Here is a 21,397-nt window from a genome sequence, read left to right as displayed (position 1 = left end):
GCATGGTTACTCTGTCACTGTGGGCTAAATCATTTCAGACATCATTTGTCATTAATGATATTGTTTTAATGGACTAAATTCTGTCCTGACTTATTTAACCAAGTTCAAGTAGATGCAGTTTGGCAGACAAAAAGTCAGTGCAGAATTTGGTCTGGATCTCTAGAGTACTTTGAAGTCCCCAGTGAAAAAAGTGAGGAATAAATGCGGCTGCTGGAACCAAAAGTCAAATGAGGATACCAACATTGAGCAGGGAAAATGAGTTTAAATTCATCATTAATCAACACACAAAAATAGGAATAAAAGATATTACATGACAGGTCCATGGAAAAACAACAACAGTGAAGATATTAGAAATGTAATCTTAAACTTTATATTTCAATTGGCATTTAAAGCAGACGTTTTCTTCCATTTTATATTCACCACTCCAATGCCCAGAGAACAGAAACTCTAATTACTGTTGCATGCTGAAGGCTGGCCACTAATTATATAACTTTGTCTTCATTACATAAGATGTCTGTGAATAAGACTTGGTCTGAAACAGAGCAGGTAAACTGAAAACTCAGAGAGGTATTTTCAATTAAAAACTCACTTTAAACTGGTGACTCATTTTAAGGCTGCTGAAATCTGCCTTTCTACTGCAGAGGAGTGAACTCTAGTGGGACGTTTGCAGAAGCCCAGAACACCTTGATCCCTGACTAGATTTCCTATTTCCTATTTTTTCCTATCATTAGCATCATCGTGCAATGGTATATATGAATAACAGGAAGCACAGAAACCTTTATTGGTATATTCACGTATTTACAATTGATGATAGACATATACATAAGAAGTGCTACCACATTAAGCTCTTTGCCAGGGTAAGAGCCAAACATATATACTACAAACTGTTGCAGATTTACATCAGCCAAAACCATTTCACAAATACCCAATGAGTATGCCAAAACATTTTGATAAACTAGAACTTTGGAAAACAAAATTGATGCTTCAAATATCTTCCAAATCATATACTTGCTTTCAAATTATTTTTTCCAACTCTCTGAATAAAATGAAAAGTTAATTAATTAATGTGAGTGAAGACTTAGTTCATTAGCTTCCACAACACAAGGCAAGAAAACCAAATGATTTCTTCCTGTTTTTAAATCTAGACTCAGTTCATCAGTTTGCTTTATCTGGCAGATTTACCAGATTCTAAAGGGCTTCATGAAAGCAAGAAGGACATTTGGATTAAGACAGCCAGAAAGACACATTTAGTCAGAAAATATCAGTATAGGTGGCTATTTAGACCAGAAGACCTGAGTAGATTCTAAAATGGAAACACAAAAAAAGGTGGACTTCTCAATTGCATGGACTCATCTTATGTATGAAAAATTATCATAAAGAAATTGCTTAAAACAAGTCCAATGAATGTTGACATGGCAAAAAGTTAAATATGTTTAGAGATAGTACAAGAAAGATCATTTAAACCCATACCCAGCTCTATTCTTCAATTACCCTGCTCCAGGTTGTCATTCCCTCTCTGACATAATGTTATTTCTCAAACTTTCATCAGTTCTCCCATATGACAGTAACAAACAAGCACCTACATTCTTCTTTTCCTTTACAGGCAAAAAAAGCTCCACAGAAAGAGTTTTTTTGGCTAATGGGGCCCAGAGAGCCTTGCTTCGGAATTAGCAATACCCTTAGCCATTCGAATCTAAATTAAAATGAACTAATGTAAGAAGGAGAAAGCTTAGCATTCCAGTCAGCTTTAGGCTAAGGCAAATTTCACAAAGGCCAAGTCCTCAATATGGTGCAGTTCACAAAAGTTAATGGGATAACAGTGATTTCCAGCAGCTGAAGGGGTTGCCCGTAGTATTTCAAATCATTTTGTGACAGGCTGGTTATGTTAAAAAAAATCAATTTTAACTTTTATTTGTAACTGTGTCTCTCATTTTGTCTTCTCATTTGACGGTCACGGATGTCTGCGAAAACATAAAAGCTGGTGCAGATGAGCCAATGTTTCTGTCACCATGCTGGAATCCTTTCTACTGTATCTCCATGGCTGATCATGTCTTCCTCTACCATTAATGTGTGTGAACCATTAACCAAATTGAGCAGAATATGCAGGGCTTCTTAAAAGCTTTTAGTGTTTACTGGTACAAGCTGAAAGTCTTCATGAAGCAGCAAATGTCTTGAGGGTACAACCTGACCCTGAGATTTCAGTAGTAAAATGGTGGCTTAGAAAGCTTCCTGCAGCCTCTCTCCTCACCACTGGGTAGGGAAGTACAAACTGTGAATAAAAGCTAGGAGTAGCCTTACATTATCTCCTGTCACGTGTCTTGAAAGAAGTTTAGCTGTTGTTCAGAGTAAATGGACTGGTCGAGTTTCTTACCAAGTAATTCCCAGTCCATGACTGGTGGGCAACATATTTTTTGTGATACCCTCTAGTTAGCAGTTGTGACCAAAGAAAATTCCAAATTTAAACCTAATGTTTGCAATACACTACTGGGTCAGTACTAAGAAGAGACCTGAACTTTGAGTCACACAACTCCTGTTCCAATGCAGCAAACTAACTTCAGAGGAATTATTTCCTACTCTAGAAGATCTGCAAACCTTCCTGACCCCCACAGAGCCCATATAGCTGAAAAGTAAAAGGCAGAGGTAGAGTGAGCTCTGAAAATACTTCAAAGGTGGGAAGTGACAAACAGTTCTAAGTATTTGACATGCAAGATAGAATATATGCGATTTTCTGTTTGTTTTATTGCTCTGCTGTACATAGATAATAAACCCTTGTTTCTCAGCAGCAGAACAGTTAGGAAGGAAAAAGAACTTGTCACATTAGAGAACATCACTGTTTTGTAGGGCCTCTCCCTTTGTGCAATGAAGCAGTATGGGCCTACCTTAATGACATCTTCATCTGATGATCTGCACTCCACAGATTCCAGAAGATCAGTCACAGTCCCATCATCTTCCACAGAGATCACTTTGACAGGGACAGCCACTGTTTTCCCAGTGAGAATAGCTGTATTCAGGATTTCTGCTTCCTAAGAGACCAAAAAAAGCCCTTTTGGTTAGTATATTTCGCTATTACTTCATTAATACCACCTAGATTCAGCTTTACATTAATTTCTAATGTCTATTTTAAGAATTATTCCAAGCACAGTAGGCAGAAGGGACAAAGTTCCTCCCTTTAATCCTGGAACCAAGCTTCCAGTTCTGACTGAGGGCTGGTAACACATCTGTCATACTCTAATTGCTCTTTCATGACTGCTCATCAAGCCTCCGAACATCCTAACACCCAAGGAGTGATGCTGCACGGCATTAACAAGATGTCTCTTGCATCTAGCTATGCTGAAGTCTCCACCCTGAGCTCACTAATGACAATGCTGATCACATAAAAATAACCTGGCTTAAGTCTGGCTTTTCTACCCACAAAATGTTTCCATTTCATTGGATGCTCGGGATGGCCATGCACAGAAGCCACTCTAGTCTTAAATGCAGGCTTTAGGCTGGTCTTGGGGATGCAATGCTGGCAGATTCAACTTCAGTCTCCCAGTTCACAACTTGTAAAGTGGGCTAGTGGCAATGTCTCTCATGACAGATAAGATCTGGGTTCTCCTCCTCTGCCACTTAGGGAATTATTTTAAGAGTGCTGGCATTCTGGTCCCACATTAATGCACCACATGACTGTAGGGAATCAGACCCCAATCAGGTTATCTAGGTCTTATCTTGGCTCTTATTTGCTAATGATGGGCTAGCACTTGTTTGCAACTGTTTCTTTATCTGTCAATGAGGCTCATGCAAAACCATCATCTCTCAGAAAGGAAGGACGCTGAGAAGGTCTAGGCTCTGAATTAAACCAACTCTGCAGTGATGTGTGTTACTGGTACAACATTGTTGTGAGGATTATTGCAAAATGCATTCCTTCCAATTGATTTATCATTTCTAATTTAAATGCATTGATTTCTGATCATGTGAACACAAGGCTAAACAGCACCCTCAGTTACTTAGGTGTCACATCAGTCATGCACAGCAGATATCACTGACTTGCGCTATGACACACAGGGAGCCCAAATTGGTCCCTGAATTCTTCATCTCCTTGCAGAATGTTGCTTATTCCTGGAAAGGTCTCTAAGCTTTTCAGAACCATGCCTTCAAATCACGGACTAACCCATAGAACAAGAAGCTCTTGATTTCAGCTGTCTCTTCTGAAATAAAGGCTTCCAAAGCCCCCCAAGTGCTAACTGCTTGTTATCTAAATAGCTCCCGCTATGAGCTCTGAGACTGACCTGATTTCACTTGTGGAAGACAGCGAAGTAAAAGATCGAAACCAAGTTACCAGGAGATGATGACTCCCCCTGCTGCCTCTTGGGCTAAAGAAGAGAAGCTAAGGCTTCTCTCTTCCAAAGCATATGGATCAAAAGGACAGTTTCCCATTACTTAAAGAAACAGAGATGCTTTATTCAGACTCAAAGCAATATTTAAAGAATGAAAAAAAAATTCCTGGTCTTTTGATAGCTGCTTTGCTGAAGTTTCCCCATTCTTACGATGATCTTTAGGGGAGGGTGAAATAGGATTTCACAAAAAGAGAACTTAAGAAGAAAATCCTCTCCCTCCCTCAGCACAAAAGCCCTTCAGATATTTTGAAATTATAATTCATAGAAAGGTGAGAATATCTGCCTGTACTGTAAGGCCCATCTGTCTTGAGTGTGCATTTGTTCTCAGAAGAGAATATATTATTCAGGCAACTGGGATCTCAGGAAGACCAGCAATTAAGTTTCCAGGTTCTTTTATTTATTTCAAATATGGGCTTTTCAGCGAAGTTACTACATGCAGGTTATTTAGATACTTTTGCCACTCTCCTATAGGCTTGACTGAGCTGCAAATAGGGGCAGCTTGACAGAACAAGTGCTATTAAACTATACGATAATTACAGAATCCAAGCATCGGGTCCTGATCTCACAAACACTTGGGCATGAATCTCATTTCATTGGGACTATTCGAGGCCATATCACATGCCTAGATACTCGTACCTAGTGCCAAGTTGAAAATACCTGCTCCCCCAAGCAGGAATGCCCTTCTTCCTCCAGTCAGTACATTACAATATGACCCTTGTAATTATTTTATAAAGTAAAGGAAGGTTTAATAACCAAGCCTTTGAAACAGTGTGATTAATGAGGTCTGCTTACCAAAGGCAAATGTAATTTCCCTTGGTAAGAGTTACTAACTGAATGATTCTCAAAAGCTTCATGAATGTCTTTCAAGTTTCCAAATTCTGAGCCCTGGCTTTGGATATTCTGAATACAGACTGCATCCTAATATAGGTGGTACCTGCTGCTCTCTGGAAACACATTCAAAACCAAGTTACTTAAAACATCAGCTATGCTACTGCCACTACCCATGTTCCTTCTCAGCCACCTTTTAAAAGGATGTGCAAAGAACATCCAACACACAGGGAATTTCTGCAAGTCCAAAGTCTTGGGTGGCTTTAAAGCACAGTAACTTAGGTCCTGTCCCAGAGCTTTCTGTCTGAGGCTATCAGTCCAACAGATCTGAATTTACACCAATCATGGCAATAATCTCAGGGACTTTAAAGGAAGTACTTAAATACCAGGAGACAAGTATACATGTACCTGCTTCTAAAATAAGGAAGAAAATTCCTGTTTTGTCTCTATTTAAAATCAAAGATCCCATATTCAAGGTTTTATAGTTTTTGTCTGTATCCATGTTCCAGATCTACATTCAGAACCATGCACAGCATGGAAATGTCTATGGTGATTTTCTACCAGTTAAGTGCTTGTCCAGTCCCAAGGAAAACAAATGCACCCAATACTTCTCCAAAGTAAAAGAAGCACAAAGCAAGCTGGCAATGTCTGAAGCTGAGCAAATCTATGCCAGAGAAACTGAGCTGTATATTCTGTTTGCAGATTCCTTAGTATCTCCACGTGTATAGACTTGGAGGATGATCTCTTTAGGCACCTGGTTTGCATCTCTCCCTTTGACACAGAGGCATAATAACCATTTACACCAATTTATGCAAAGGGGGAAGAGTAAAACGTTTCTTCAGTCATTTGTTTAATGGCTAGAAAGGGCTTAATGTTCCCATGGTGAAAGCATATAAAAATTATTTCATTTTGAGGAAACAAACATGATACTTATTTAGCTATATAGAGATTTATAGTTCAGAGTCTCAGCATGTAAAAGCTATAAATCTAAATAGTTACTAATTTAAAAGTGTTACTTTTTGCTGCTTAAGTGATAAAGGAATCTTCTGAAGAAATATTTCATGTTCTTTATCCATAACTAACATAGATTATAGGAGATATGATGTCAGGGCACTACAAGATGGGAATACTTATGGGTTTTACAAAGCTGTAGCCAAATATTCAGAGTACTTAAAGTTGATTCCCTGAGCAGCTGTTAAAAAAATGCTGATCCTTCTCTGATCATTATGTAGCATAATTCCCATACACAGAACCCCTAAAATAAACAAAGGAAAGAATCATAACAATCACACAAAAGCATTTTTTTTAATGTAATAGAAATGGAAGACCAGGTAATCTTTATTCTGAAATTACCACCATCTTCAAAAATGGTAATATTTTTAAAGATTCTGGAGAGAGTATTGTTAGCCTACTGAAGAGACTCATATTAAATAACTGAGCATATTAAGCCCTCCAGCAGAAGCATATTTGGATGATGCATGCAGTAAGCATCTATTTCAGTAGAAATGCAGAAGTGAACACCTATTAGTTTTTCAGTTTTAATTGGTAGCTTCCCTGCAATTTAATTTCCTTTCGGATATCTTTTGCCATATAATTCCTGGGGTGAAAGAAAGGACTTCAACAGTATCTTTATAAATCTCTTTTTCTCTTCTCTTTGTTCTCTCCCTGTACACAACATTTCCTAATGTTTGTATTAATAATGACTTTTAAAATAAATATATGACTGACTTATGCTTGGCTTTGAGGCCCCACATCAGATTTATAACAGGAACACTTTGTTTAATAGTAAAATACAAAGAAAAGTTTAGTAGTAACTGTCAGCATTCTGTTCCAAAAGCATTTTAGCATGATTCAAGACATCAGTTTAATGCCGAATCTCTGTTAGCCCTCACAAGCCTCACAACACTACAAGCAGCACTGAGCAAGGCACTAGCTTGTTTTCAGAAAAGACCTGCAGACATGTTTCCTCGAAATAACTTGGACTGATCTGCAGCTCATACCCTACAGGAGAAAAAATACTTGTCCTACCACAGTATACAGGGAAAAAAGAGTATTAAAAAGTCAGCACAGCACCATAATACATCTTCCATAAGCACAGCAGATTTTCAGTTACATTTTTGATTACAGTAGTGGAATATATTTTTTCCAGCCTAAACGCCTAGGTTCTAAAATTGAGCATGGTTCTTCTGTTTTCAATAGGTATCTTGGCTTTGGGGTTTGCCATCTACAGGCTGCAGTAGGGAAGAAAACAAAGTGATCATTGAAATCTCCTGAAGTCCAGGGCATGCCACCAAATCACAATGAATAGCTGCCTGAAAATCTGTTCTATTTGGCACTCACTAACATCTTCCATTTTCCTCATAATGCCCTTTTTTTTTTTTTTAAAATTAATCAGCCATTAGAGCATTAATCCAGGGTACAACCTTAAATATTGTCTTTATTATTTTTTTTTAAGGCCTAGATTTTCCTCCTCTTCAGCAAGCAGCCATCTTATTTGTATCGGAGAATCCATGCTTCAGTCATGCATAACTAATTTCGAATCTTATTTAGCATCAAGTCTCCGAATTAAGAAGCTAAGTGACAGCTGTTTAATTAACTTCTTAAGCTGATTACCGAAATCCCCCCAAGGAAGAGTTTATAACTGTCAAGAGAGCCTAAGGCCATGTTATTACTTCTGTTTAAATTTAGTAAGCTTCTAAACCAATAAAGTATAAATACTTGACATCCTCATGGATGTGGTCAAATCCAGCTTTTTTCCTCATGCTACCACTGCAAGGGTAGAAACAAAAACAACACGGAAGGGATTTTAAAAGTCAGAAAGCAGCGGCTGAACAATAAAGCAAATAGATGCATCTCTCTGAAGGAGCTGCTGGGAGTTCACACCACCTAACATTCGATTATACTGGATTAGCACCAGGCGCTGGAGTAAAGCTGAGCTTGCACCTTAAATGCAGAGTCATCGCCCAGCTTCTGGTTGCAAGTACAAAGGTTTGTTCATAGGTTCTTAAAACTTAAATCCACCTTTAATGATAAGATTATGGCAGCTGAAGTACAAGTTTTAGAAGCAGCTGGTGGGGCTAGATACATGGTGGTGCAGAGGAACTGAAATGCTCCAAAGCAAATTTCCTTGGTTGTAGTACATTATTGTCAGCTCTGAGCTTCCAAACAGCTTGCGTTCGGTCCTAAAATATTATAGTATTTGGTCTGAAAGCTTGAAATAAATAAAAGAGAACTTTGGTTTCCTTATTTGCCTGTTAGTTTCCAAGACTTTAGGATGCACTAAAAAAAAAAAAAAAAAAATTAGCTGCAACAAAGGAACTGGGGCCAGAAACAACACAAAATAATTTTTGAAGCCTGTAATATAAATGAAAGAGTTGACAATGTTGCCGGTACAAGAGAGGACGGTGAAACCTGAATCCAAAATATAAGAAGACTGACATGAACTTCAAAATTAGTTGTTTGTTTTAACGTGTGCATTTTTCATTGTGAAGAGTGAAATCCGAAGTCACTGGGAATGGGAGATAGGAGGGGGCATTAACTAAGTTTAACTAAGTTTTATGTAAGTACTTGCTACTTAAGCAGCTTCTGCTTTAACTTAGTACAGGCAAGACAGTTCCAGAATCAGACTGGCTTAGCATCAGGACACAGGGTTAAAAAGGAGCATAAACCGAAACCCAGGTGCATGCTCCTCTGGATATATCTACCTGCTGACTCAGTCTTCCGCACAGCTGCTAGAGAGGGGAAAATGGATCTTTTTTTAATAGCAAAATGTGACAGCAAAACCATTGGTAAGAAAGAATTGGATGGCAGAATCAATGTCTGAATACATTCTTCTTTCTTTCTTTTTTCAGGCTGTGATTCCTTGAAAAGTTTAGCCTGTTATGCAACAGGGGGTGTCACCTCCAGCTACTGTCTCACACCTCCTCCGCTGGGGCAAAATCAATGCTTATAGAGTAAGAAAGATTAAAGAATGCATGTGGCTGAAAATCAGTCTTTTTTTGTTGCTTTGGGGTGGGTTTCCTGCCAGATCCATTCCCTTTCCACTTTACTGCACCACTCCTTAAACAGGAGTCCAGACACAAGGAAGGTTTGGGAATCGGTCTGGGGTGTGACTTCCAGGCTGTGTTTACACTGCCTGGGAATATTATGAAACTTCAGCTTGAGCAAACAAACAAATTTCAGGTTGTTGGCAGTTGTTTCAAAGCCAAACAAAATCCCATGTTTGATTATCTGAATTACTTTTCCCATCTCATTTACATATAATAATAAGCCTACAATTGTTGGTATAAAGAGGAAGTAACACGAGTAATTTTCTTCCAAACATTACATGCACTTAACCTCTTTTTATTGACTAATTCTCCCACCCTTGTTGCTTTGTCATCCTAGATCATGGATACAATTAAGGGACTCATCTAAGATTTTGGTCACATAGGTGAGCTGCTGTGTTTTGTTGTCTTCACAGAGTCTGCAGAAGATGCAGTATGAGAACCAGCTCCTGGGACACCATCAAGGCCATCCGGTGCTGCTGTTCAGAGAGATGACACTGATACCATTTTATATTTCAGGGAAGAACCTGAGGGTCAAGTCTAAAGCAATTTTTAGGAAGCGCATAAATGGAAACGAAGACTCCTGCAAAGGCAAGGGGAGGCTACTGGCGTTAAAATATATGATGCATAAAAAAGATCTCTTATATTGATACATCTTATTCTGAAGTGAACCTCTCCATTTACAAGCCAAAACGTATGCAAAATGGAGCAAGAGCTGAATTGTAAGACTAATGCACACCCCCACACCTGCACAGTGGCCACACACTAATCATGCACAAAAAGATATTCCGAACACGAAAATAATTTCCAACCCTGGTACCCTTTTTTATAACACAACCCTCAACAGACTTGTAAACTAAAAATATGCTTTTAAATTGCCATCTCAGCTGAAAGTCTAAACTAAAATAATGAGTTAAACTAATATATTCTTACTAAACAATATTAGCACTGAATTAATATGAACCAAATCTAATATAAACCACATGGCTAATTATATTTTCATTTTCACAGTACCATGTATTTGTAGTAGTTTGAAAAAAAATTATTCCTTTAAATACTGAGGGAATCAATAACATATCAAAATCACAAGAGTCTGCTATCCAGATTCTGCAAAGGTTGCTAATAATAAATGATGATATTCAGCCACCTCTCTACTAGGTTTTTTATTATTATTTTTTTTTTTTTGAGGATCAATCACCACCTTTTAAATGATTTGCAGATGCCAAGCCACTTATACTACAGGCTAAATATCATATTTTTTTTAGAAGCCCTTACTCCTGAAAAATTGCTCTAGTTGGGATATTTCAGTCCAGGAGACACCACACAGAGCCCATGCACTGAGGAATGAGAATAAAACTGCAAGAACAGCTCAGAAAGTCCAGGAAGAGCAAACAGTTCTCTTTGAAGTTCAGTCGAATACTGATGGACCAAAAAGGTCCCACATGAAACCCAGCTGGCAGGTTTCCAAGAATCACCATGAAAATCTGACAGAGCACCAGAAATTAGTCTGCAGCCTGACCAAGGTATGGAAGTAACTCGACAAAGATGCAGGGCCAATTTATTGGTCTTTCCAGCTGGTGCATCTCGTCTGAAGCCAACTTACTGATATTTGCTTATCTCAAAGTGAATTTGGCTTAGAGGCTGCAGTTCCATGGTGGGATTTCACAAAAAACACAACAGACATACAACACATATGTCAACTGAGATATTTACTCTTCAAACTATTCGATTTTAAAGTCCTCAAAATGTTATGTTTCTTGAAGCTTAGAGCATTACTGCATTGGAACATGGTCATGGGGGATACAGAGGAAGTTCTGCTCTAGGAAGGAGTGAAAAGATTTAGTGAGAATGAGCAGTGAAACAAAGCTGCATATAAATATAAAGCACAGCAAGCACAATTTCCCAGGTAAAGAGAGAGAACAGCCAATGTCTGGTTGGTGCTGTAGGGAAAAATGCAACACGGGACACACAGGCTGTCTGTCACTCCTGCTGCCACACAAAAGGCTCTCAGGAAAAAATCATAATCATATTTAATCTAAGAGTTAACTTTTGCAAAGCCTTTTAGATATTTTATGTTCTTACTAAAGAACTTTAATCTCTGTATAATCTATCACTGCTAAGATATTTGAGCAGTAAAAGAAAAGCTAAATATATGACAGTGCTGTGTGTAGTAAATAAGGAGTAAAATAACAGCTAGATGTTACAAAGGAAAAGTGGGATCATTAATAAGATGACCAGCAGTGAGAGGTCTCTCATTGCACAGCCTGCCACGTTCAGTAAAAAGCTCAGGAAAGAAAGAGATGTATCTTAGTCAGAAGGAAAATCCAAGTGCTACCATATCTGCCTCGGTGAACTAAAGCTGCTGAGCTGCTGTTCAGGCTGGTAAATTCCCATGCTTCACATTTGTGTGTTATTACAGCAAGGCAATCCTGCTGTGTGGACACTGACTATTATTGCAGGATGCAGTCCTACACAATTACGTGATGGGGAAAATAAATAACTAAATAAATCGTTTCGCTCTGAGGAAGAGGAAAATGCCTTTTACCTCCCTTTTCCTTATCCTTGTTGGTCTCACATATCTAGATTGCAATTGCCTCAAAACAGGGATCCTCTGTTCTTTGTACTTATGCAGCATCCACTCCACAGTTCAGATCCAAGGCCTAGCTGTTGAACCAACTAACAAAGGCAACAGTTTTCTTGAAGTAGAGACATGGCAAGCACACATGATGAATGTGAGAACAAAATATGAATGACAGGATACGTTGCCTCCATTTTTGGTACTCATATTAACTGCCCAGCTACTATTTAGGAATGGCACAGTTCGTAACGGTACCAGTAAGCTGCCCAAGCTGTGCTGGATCTCTTTCATACTAGGTAGCTGAGGGGCAAATCCTCCTATAGGAGTTCACTCTTTTTCCATCCACAGAGTAAATAAAAATTTTAATTTGTTTAAAATGTCGAAGTCCCTTTACTGCTTTAATGTCTAGCGTTTAGGAATTGTGTTACCTTACTTTTGGCAAGTCCTACTTTGGTTTTCGGTGCTTTGCAGCGCTAAGTAGGCTACCATAGTCCTAGGAAGCTGTTGTGTACGTTGTCTGTTTATCAAAGTCAAACAGCTACGAATTGTAGCTGTGAATTGTCAGGCTGTGGTTCTTCAGAAAAATTGCTAATTAATTCACAAGCTCCAAACTGTAACTCCATGAAGCTGCGTGTGCATACTTGATTTGGTCTCTAGACAGACTGCTTTAGCTGATAATCAACAAGATTTGCTCAAAAAGCAAGCGAACTTGGTGAGCGTTTCTTCCTTGCTTTCCCTAAGCAGGCTGTCAGCACTTCCAGACATCATTGCAGGAGGGAAAGGCATGTCTGATTGTCAAAGGAAGACCTTTCAGAAGAGCAGAGCTGGAACTGGCCTAAAGTACACGAATACACTGTGTCTGATGCTGCTGAATGGCTGAGGCTGGGGAGACTGGTAGGGACATGTCATGCAAAATTAGCTAAAACCAATCAAAATTTCACACATGGGGTCAGTATCTCGGCTCCCGGATTGATGTGCCAGCATGAAGGCTCTTTTGATTCTTGGGCGTGCAGTTAAGAAGCCTAACACGGAGGTTTGGTGCCTGCAGGGGTTTGGAGCTCTGTAAGGGGCAGACGATGGGATATGATGTAGGGATTTCCAGCAACAAAATGAAAGCTCTAGGATATCACTTCAAAGACAAGATGCCAATGAGACTCTAGCAATGCAATTTAGCAGAGTAAATATTTGGTGCGATGTGTAGCAGAGCCAGAATGACGGGGGTCAAACTGATTGAAAGAGCTCTGCTTTCATGGAGGGAAGCATTAAAAATACCAAAACAAATTGCAGGCCTTGTCTAATGCGCTTTTTTTATTCTCTTTCTTTCATCGCTTGCTGCTGTCATTCTGAGGCTGTGTTCTGAGCTGCACATCAACTCTTTCCCTCTTCCAGACAGTGCTAACCCCTGTGCACTCAGTGGTGTAAAGGGAATATTAAGGAACATGGCTGGGGAACCCTGTCCCCATCTACCAAACAGCTCCTTGGGGCCTGGCCAACCAGAAACAGATCAGAGCAACCGTTGTGATGCAGAAATATCCAGCAGACACATTTGACAGGTCCTCTTCTGTCACCCTCTTCTTTCCAGAGCCAGGCTGTGACAAAATCCGCCTACTGCCCTGCCTGCACACACTGCTCCTCAGCCCCTCCTGCCACCACTGCTGTCCCCAGAGCAGGGCCAGGGCTCTGCCACCGCAGGCTCCCTGCTGCCCCAGTCCTCTGCCCTGGCCACAAAGTATTTCTGCACTGTTAGAGCCAGCAAGAGACATGCTGAAAGGGAGCTGAAGCTGGGAACAGCTGGAGATGGGGAGTGGGGAGGAATTGGAGGCAAAGAACAGGGGAAGGGGACATTGAAGGAGCTGGTCTCCCACACAGCTTCTATGGAGAAGGTTCTGCTGTCCAAAAAAAATACAGGAAAATTTCTGTTCCAATTGAATTTATTGAAGGATATAGGACTTTGCAAATTCCTGTGTAATATGGCACATGTAGTAACCTTAGCCATGGATGCTGGGCACAGCAGAGAGCTGAGGCTGTTGTTTCAGCAGCGAGACCTACCTGCTCACACGCACTGCTCTCAGTGCTCCGTTATCCATTCTCTTCCTCCCACATAATCACGTCACCCTGCTTCTGCACCAACTGGAAATATTTGTCCTACAGATTAGGGATGCATAAGTGAGTCAATGATCCCAGTAGCTACATCAGCTCCCTCACAACAACATTTCTAAGTGCTTATCACAGAGGTATAAATGATTTGTCTTTGTTTTACTCCAGAACAAGGTTTCTGTGAAAGGCTTCCCCAGACTCAGACCATGTGGGAATCAGGCCCATAAGAGTCCTCTGAGGTATCCAGAACAGATGGAACAAAAGGGGATTCAATGTTTTACTTTCTGAATATGTTTAGATTTTTCTAGCATTTTATCAACAAACAAATTCACACCTGAAAACAACTTCAATATCATCTTGTAACGTGGGATGATACATCTGCTGAGGTCCGTCTGTCAGCGCTTTATGCAGGGTTTTGTTTGTGCTTTCAGGCCCTGCTGGGAGACATTCAATTATTTCCACATACTAGACTATCACCATGAGTTTGCCTTGGTGACTCACATGTCCTTCGTTAGCCATGCTTCCTCAGTGACCCTGACTCACATGGGCAGCAACATTATCAGCCGCATCAGTGCAGCTGTCCTTATGCTGGACATCCACAGAGGACTCTCCTCCGCTGCTGGCTTGCCAAGCAGTGCCTTAAGCTCTGGCACCAAACACACAGCACCTACTTGGTGTTTAGGACTTGAGGATCCTCATAACCCAGGCACACAAAGCGAGCACCTCATTTTCATCTCAAAGGTCCTTGACATCTTTGCCCCATCCTACCTCACTGTTCTATTATCTCCTGTAATTTCCCCAGCTTTTAAAGCTTACCAGTCAGCTCGTTCACCAGCAGACCCATGCTTTTGCCCATGACACCTGCAGAGCTACTTACATTACAACCCTCTTCAAAATTCACCTCTGCCATGCTGACTACAGGATGTTGCAAGTCTCTAACATGTTTATCCCTCTCTTCCCATCTCTGACAGTTTTTATTTAACTCTGTGAGGTCAAGCAAGATCTGTCAGCAAAACAAGTAAGTCAAGGTGCACATATGGCATTTATAAATACATACAAAGATTCAGTTCCCTCCATGTCTACAAAGTACTTCTCAGAGGGGAAAGCCATTTAGCAGTGTATATGATAGTAACAATACTAATATATTTATCATCTCTGAACTTATATTCATGTCATTTTAAAAAATTGTACTATCCTCTATTCATTTTCCAGAGGTAAAAGCTGAGATGCAGTAAGGTTAGGAGAGCTGACAAAGCCAGGAACAATCCCTGGAGCTCTGCCATTGCTTTTCCCTGCTGCACCTGGAAAATCCTGATAGCAATGCAGATGATGTACAAAGCATACTGAGGAGACAGGGGGAAGATGATGCAGTGACTATGAGAAAAAAGCAGATTCGCAGGGATGAAATCTGCCCCAATGTGGGAATTAGCTGGCAGAGCCAGATAGCAGTGACTGAATGAGTTTTCTGCATTTCTAAAGAGAGGAAAGAAGTTTGTGAGGAACAAGAGAACTCATGTCCTGGTCACTGTGCAGAGGAGAAGTGACTTTGTTACCTATTTTGATCTTTCCTTCCAGATTGGCCTTGTAGTTTTAATAGTACATTAGTAGTTAGGAATGTCAAGTAATAAACAAGTTAAGCTAAATTGGGACCATCACAGGGGCCTTGGAAACCTGCCCCAAAACCAAAAATTCATTCATGAGCAGACGCACAGCAGAGCAGCAGGGAAGCCTCCAGCCAACTGGCTCCGCTGGGTCAGTAATTAGCTCTTCATTTGAACTTTTAACAGAAACACAAAAATAAACAAAAAGGACATTCAGAAAAAATATAATGTTCCAGCTCCCATATGGCAAATGGGGCCAAAGTCTGCTCTGGGACATGTAACCATGACCTTTGTGAGGACACCATGATGCCCAGGGTCAGAATTTGGGTCACAGGATGTCCTTATAAAAAATCCATGACAGTGACTGACTAAAGACACTGGTCCCTGTCTGTGGAAGCCACAGAAGTTGGGCCCTCACGCCACCATGGGTAATCTCACCCATTAACTGTGCCGCACCATGTCTTGAGACTGACTCTGTGCCTCTAGTAACAGAATTAGGCAAGTGCCATTTATCTACGTTTACCTTTGGTTATCATAAAATCATCAAACGGCTCGGCTCAGAAAGGACCTTATAGACCATCTGTGAACAGCCCCAGCTCTCCCAGCCTTTCTTTGTATGCGAGGTGCTGCAGCCCTCCAGTCAGCTTCATGGCCCTCCTCCGGCCCCACTCTAACAGCCCCACATCCGTCTTGTGCTGGGGGCCCCAGACCTGGACACAATACTTCAGGTGGGGCCTCATGAGGGCAGAGTAGAGGGGGACAGTCACCTCCCTCCCTTGCTGGCCACTCCTCTGGTGATGCAGCCCAGGATGCAGTTGGCCTTCTGGGCCGCAAGTGCACGCTGCTGGCTCACGTCGAGATTTTCAGCCACCAGAACCCCCAAGTCCTTCTCTGCAGGGCTGCTCTCAGTGAGTTCTTCTCCCACCCAACTCCAGAAGATACTGGTGGCCACAGCTTTCAGTCACTGGCATCAACAGGTCAGCAGCATTAACCCTGCATAATATTGTTGGATGTTAATCCACTGGACTGCAAATTACAGCTTCTTTGTCATCAGTCACTGTGTCCTTCAGCTGCCAGCAAGAACTTCCAGCACAGAGGACAGTAAGGATGGCACCTTTTTAGGCTGTAAATCCTGACCCGGGCCCCAAATTCCTTCTCTCCACATTTGGTCTTGGTCAGGAAATTTGGATACTTTTTTTTTTTTTTTTAATATGACACAGAAACGAAAATGCTATTTCCCTCCAAAAAATAGTTACAAATCCCATACCAATAAAGACATTTTGGTGCCTGGATTTCAATGGCAAAAGTTGTTTTGGAACTTTTGCTCTGTGATTTGCCTGTGACAACTACTGCCACATTCTCTACAAATGGGTGCAATTTTGCTGATCCTGCAGATATGCCAAGAAACTGACCCATACATTTATTTCCCCAGCCATACATAAAGTCTATAGCACAGAGCAGTGTAAGAATTTGAATGAAGACAGAATATTTTTAGGTCTGATGAAGAAGGCAGAGAAGGAAAGCAGTGAGCCCGCAAGCTCTGCTTTGATCATTTAGCCTTTTCAGATTTGTGACAAATTGTTTTTTCTGCATGAATCTGAACTGATACAGATTTACATGAGTAGTTAAAAAGTAATACCAGTTGGGAAATAAAATCCCTAACAGCACCACAGAAAAGCAATAAACTTAAGAAGCAGTTAGACAGAGAGAAGAATGATCAGAAATGTTTTACAATAGAAAAAAAAATTAATAACATTGAAAAAGAGCGGTTGGACACTTGTAAAGCTGGTTGTGGCAGGCTGAAAGCAGAGAATCCAAAAAGCCATTAGAAAAAAGACATGAAGAATCTTGTAATAATATCCTGAGGAACATGCAGGCTGCAGATTCAATGCCTTTAAGACTATATTGTATGTTCTGCAACAATTGTTTAATGTCTAATCCACCTGGAATGATTGGTAGAGAACTTATGTTAATGTCAGTCCTATGTCCTCAAGGAAATAAATCCAGACTTGACATTAAACTACATATTTTGTACCCAGGACATTTGAAGTATTTTCTTAATCTGATGTACACAGAGATCTTTATCCAATAATTCTGCTGAAGTCAGTGCAAGAGTAACAGCTTCCTTCTCAGTTTAAATTTGAGAAAAAAAATCAAATGAATAAAGCCCTATGTTAATAACTAGTCACCCTGTAATGGTTATGTAGTCGTGAACCTGAACAATTCTAGGCTGTAACACTCATACTGATAAGAAATACTGTTAGCTGTGGTGTTTGATGACTACATAGGAGACTGTTTCCAAGGTCAGACATCTAGAAAGGAGTGGAACTCACACTGTTTCTGATGACTTCAAAGCAAAATTCTCACTGATTTTAATGACTTTAAAGCTGATATGGTGATATGACGGTCCCTAACCTTAATCAAATGCAACTAGAATTATCTCAAGGTCCTAGCTTTTTTTTTTTTTTTTTTTTTTTTTTCAAATTTTTAAAGTTAACTAAGCTATGCTTCAGGAATGATTCTTTTTTCCCAGCCAATGTGTTCAGACATAAGTTTACATTCAGGAAGGAAAGGGAAGGCATGAAGCCTTTCATCGATAGTTTATAAAGCACTTGATCTGATAAACAACTGCCTCCAGATACCAACATTGAGCCTGGTGTGACCGTTTATCACCTTGTTACCAGCTATACAGACTGCCTCTAGACATTTGCTCTTGCAGGAGGCAAGTTGATAAACGGCTGCAGTAGGCTCAGTACTGGTTTGTGACAAGCTTATTTATTAGATTAAAAAAAAGAAAAAAAAAAGAGAAAAAAAAAAAAAAGGAAGAAAACCTTTAGATGACAGCAATAAAAATTTGATTCTTCTTCAAGGTGCCGCCAGATACGTGAGACTGAAATGATCTGACTTTTGATTTTATTTGCTTAGGTTTTCCTGTTGGTTCGAAATCTACTACATGCTAGGGGCCCTGCAGCCAAAAGCTGCACCAAGCTCCTGACCTACCTCAATAAAATGACAGTTTTACTCAATAAAAGCCTGTTTTCAAGGATCAGAATTAGTGCAATGGTTTGCACAGACTTCAGTGAGATCTGGCTTGAGCAGAACTTACTAGGCTGAGTTGGTAATTTATCAGTGGTTAGATGGTAACCACAATCTCTCTATCAGTTATTTCTCCTTTTATGCCTTTCTGCTTTCTAAATTAAGTATTTCTCCCAAAGTTCCCTACACTTCGACTCCCTCTCCATGAGAAACAAATAATCCTTTTTGCTTTTCTTCTCTCTCACTCCCTTTGATTATTTGCTATTCATGTCCAGGAAAATTGAGAAGGGCCCAAAAAGAGCTTAAAATATGATGCAAGGTACAAGAAAAAAAGATGACTGAGTTGACTGATCCCAAGTGAAATTCATAGGATGATCAGTGGTCTGGAGAAAGGGAGCAGAGACAGTCTCATATCACAAAAGAGAAGGGGGAAGTTACCAGGTGGCAGGCCTCAAAACAGATGTTTTTTCCACATAAAGTATCTAAATCATGGAATTCACTGCTGCAGAGAACAGGAATGTTTGCATGGAATGACCTCAATTACAATTTAAAGAGCAATTAAATAAATTAATGCAAGAATGAAATAGACCACACTCTAGATCACAAGCATGCTGAGTTACAAACCAGCTTTCTTTGCTCTTCCATCATTTCCATGGTGTTTGCTATCGGTCACTGTTGGACCTGGGGAACTGGATCAGATTTTCTTGACAGAAACAGTACTCTATTTGCTGCAATTGTAGTTTAAAAGCAAAATTAAAACTTCTTCCCATAGAGTCATTCACCTATTGTCCAGCTCTCAGGGATTCATTTTATAGATTTGTTGCAGAATTGCATTGGTTAATGGAATGGATTTTGGCATTAGTGGAAAATATAAGCCCTCAATATCAAATATTAAATTATTCCTGATTAATTCTTTTATGGGCTTGGACTTGCAACTGATTTAATACTCCTGGATAATTACTTCTATTATAACTGTCTTTGATTTTTAATTAACCATATAAAGTTTCTCATTCAAATCTAATATTACCTTTGTTAACACTGTGAACTTTCTGTTTAGATATTCTGTTCACACTAAACTCTGATGCTCAGACCTTAAATTCTGCTTTTCCATAGCTATGTGAACAAATTCCATACAAGGCTTATTTATTCTACATCATCATCTACCAATAATACTGTCTTTGTTTTCCTGAATACTGATGTCTGCCAAGTAACCTCATTCTTAGTACTGCTGTTCTCACATCACCTCGTCTAAATCATGATTCTCCTGCTACTAACTTGGTTGGTCATTTCAGTAATTATTCTCCTGATTTTCAGTTACTTCATTGAAACTAAAGTTTAGGACATGCACGTTAACATTAAGTTAGTTCAGCTTTTACTGGAGCAAGAACTTCACCTCTCCTCCAGACTAATGAAAATCTGCAACACCTCTCTCTGCAACTTTTTGACATTATACTGAGATAATGAATAATACTGATACAAAGATAAGTATATCATGACCTCGTTTCTGTTCTCTCTGGCCGCCAATGCAGGAGGCCAGATTTGGATTAAAAAATACCAATAGCAAAGAATAACTTATCGCCTATGCCTATTTGGGAGCAGACGAGTTGTTGACAAGGGGGTGAATTGGCTGCAGCAGCATCACATTTGTTGCAAGACTATTGGTCAAGTCATGTAAGGTCAAAAGCACAACAGTTTAAAACTTGCGTGCCGTTACTCACCTAAATCCATATTTACAAACCTAATTAAGTGACTTTACTCTATTAAAATTCAATACAAGTAAGCTGCCTGGGAATTGCGTGCTGAGAGTTTGCAGTGATGAGGTTCCTTATAATTCAGAATCTGGATGTGAATTCAGGTGTCATACTTGAACCATTCACATCAGAATTTGATCTTTGCTTTGAAAATGTCAGTTTTTTCTCCTTTAGCTTCCTTGTAATTAGAATCATATTTGCCTATTGAGAGAGGATATTGACAGTACTTACAAACTCCCTTGAAATCATTGTTTGGATAAAGAGTGAGACATAATATGTAAAATGCAAGTCCCAGCACCACTTTACAAACCATCACATTGTGACAAATAGATGGTGTTTTGCATTTTTAAAACCCATGATTTTTTTATGTTTTGGGGATTCCTCAAAGTCTCCTTAATGTTGTGCATTTTCCTCCTCCAGCCTCCAGCCTGCCCAACTGTAGCATCTCTACCACCCAGTAATGTCACCGTTGGAGCAGCCCGCAGGGTGACCCACAGATCTCCTTTTATCTTGGGGGCCAAGCACACCCCACAGTGCTCTCAGGCACAACAGCGAGCAATGAGGATCTGAGCTGAGTCCTGAAGATCACCTGCCATCTGACAACTCGTTTCACTACTGCAGTGTAATCAAGGTGGCTTCATGAGAGGCACGCATTGATTCTCATCACTACAGATGGGCCTGGTACCAGCCAACACAGTCGCTCTGACACAGGCTGACACCTCTTCCAGCCAGAAGCTAAACACAGTCCTTATTTAATCCCAAAAGCTGTCTTTCAAAGGTTTTCCATTTTTACCACAAATATATATAGCTGTTTTGCCTCCAAAAGATACAAACTCTATTAATTAGTGTATGGGTTTGTGGGAAAAGTTGGTAAAGCTCCCTACATTCAAATTAAATGCTTTCACATTAAAATTAAATGCTAAATTCACTAACTGCTGTGACTAGGCCTATATAATATATATATATACAAATATACGAAAAACTAAATATATGGGTACTAGTGATAGCCAGTTCTCACAAATGTTAGACTTCCTCAGAATGCATAAAGATCTCACAGAATTTCTGGAGATATGGAAGCTTTCTC

General features: G+C 39.9%; 1 protein-coding gene across 3 annotated transcripts in view; it reads right to left on the bottom strand.

Moving 5' to 3' along the window:
* Nucleotides 1-21,397, bottom strand: part of TMEM132D (transmembrane protein 132D) — a 250,603-nt gene that overhangs the window by 37,513 nt on the left and 191,693 nt on the right. For all 3 annotated transcript variants that reach the window (XM_040577231.1, XM_040577233.1, XM_040577234.1), the window contains exon 5: nucleotides 2,880-3,023. In XM_040577231.1, the coding sequence (XP_040433165.1) occupies nucleotides 2,880-3,023 (144 nt within the window). The remainder of the gene's footprint in view (nucleotides 1-2,879; nucleotides 3,024-21,397) is intronic.

This window comes from Cygnus olor, chromosome 17 (genome assembly GCF_009769625.2).
Source record: "Cygnus olor isolate bCygOlo1 chromosome 17, bCygOlo1.pri.v2, whole genome shotgun sequence".
In the NCBI taxonomy this organism is placed as follows: Eukaryota; Metazoa; Chordata; class Aves; order Anseriformes; family Anatidae; genus Cygnus; species Cygnus olor.
This window is presented reverse-complemented; position numbering and strand designations above follow the sequence as displayed.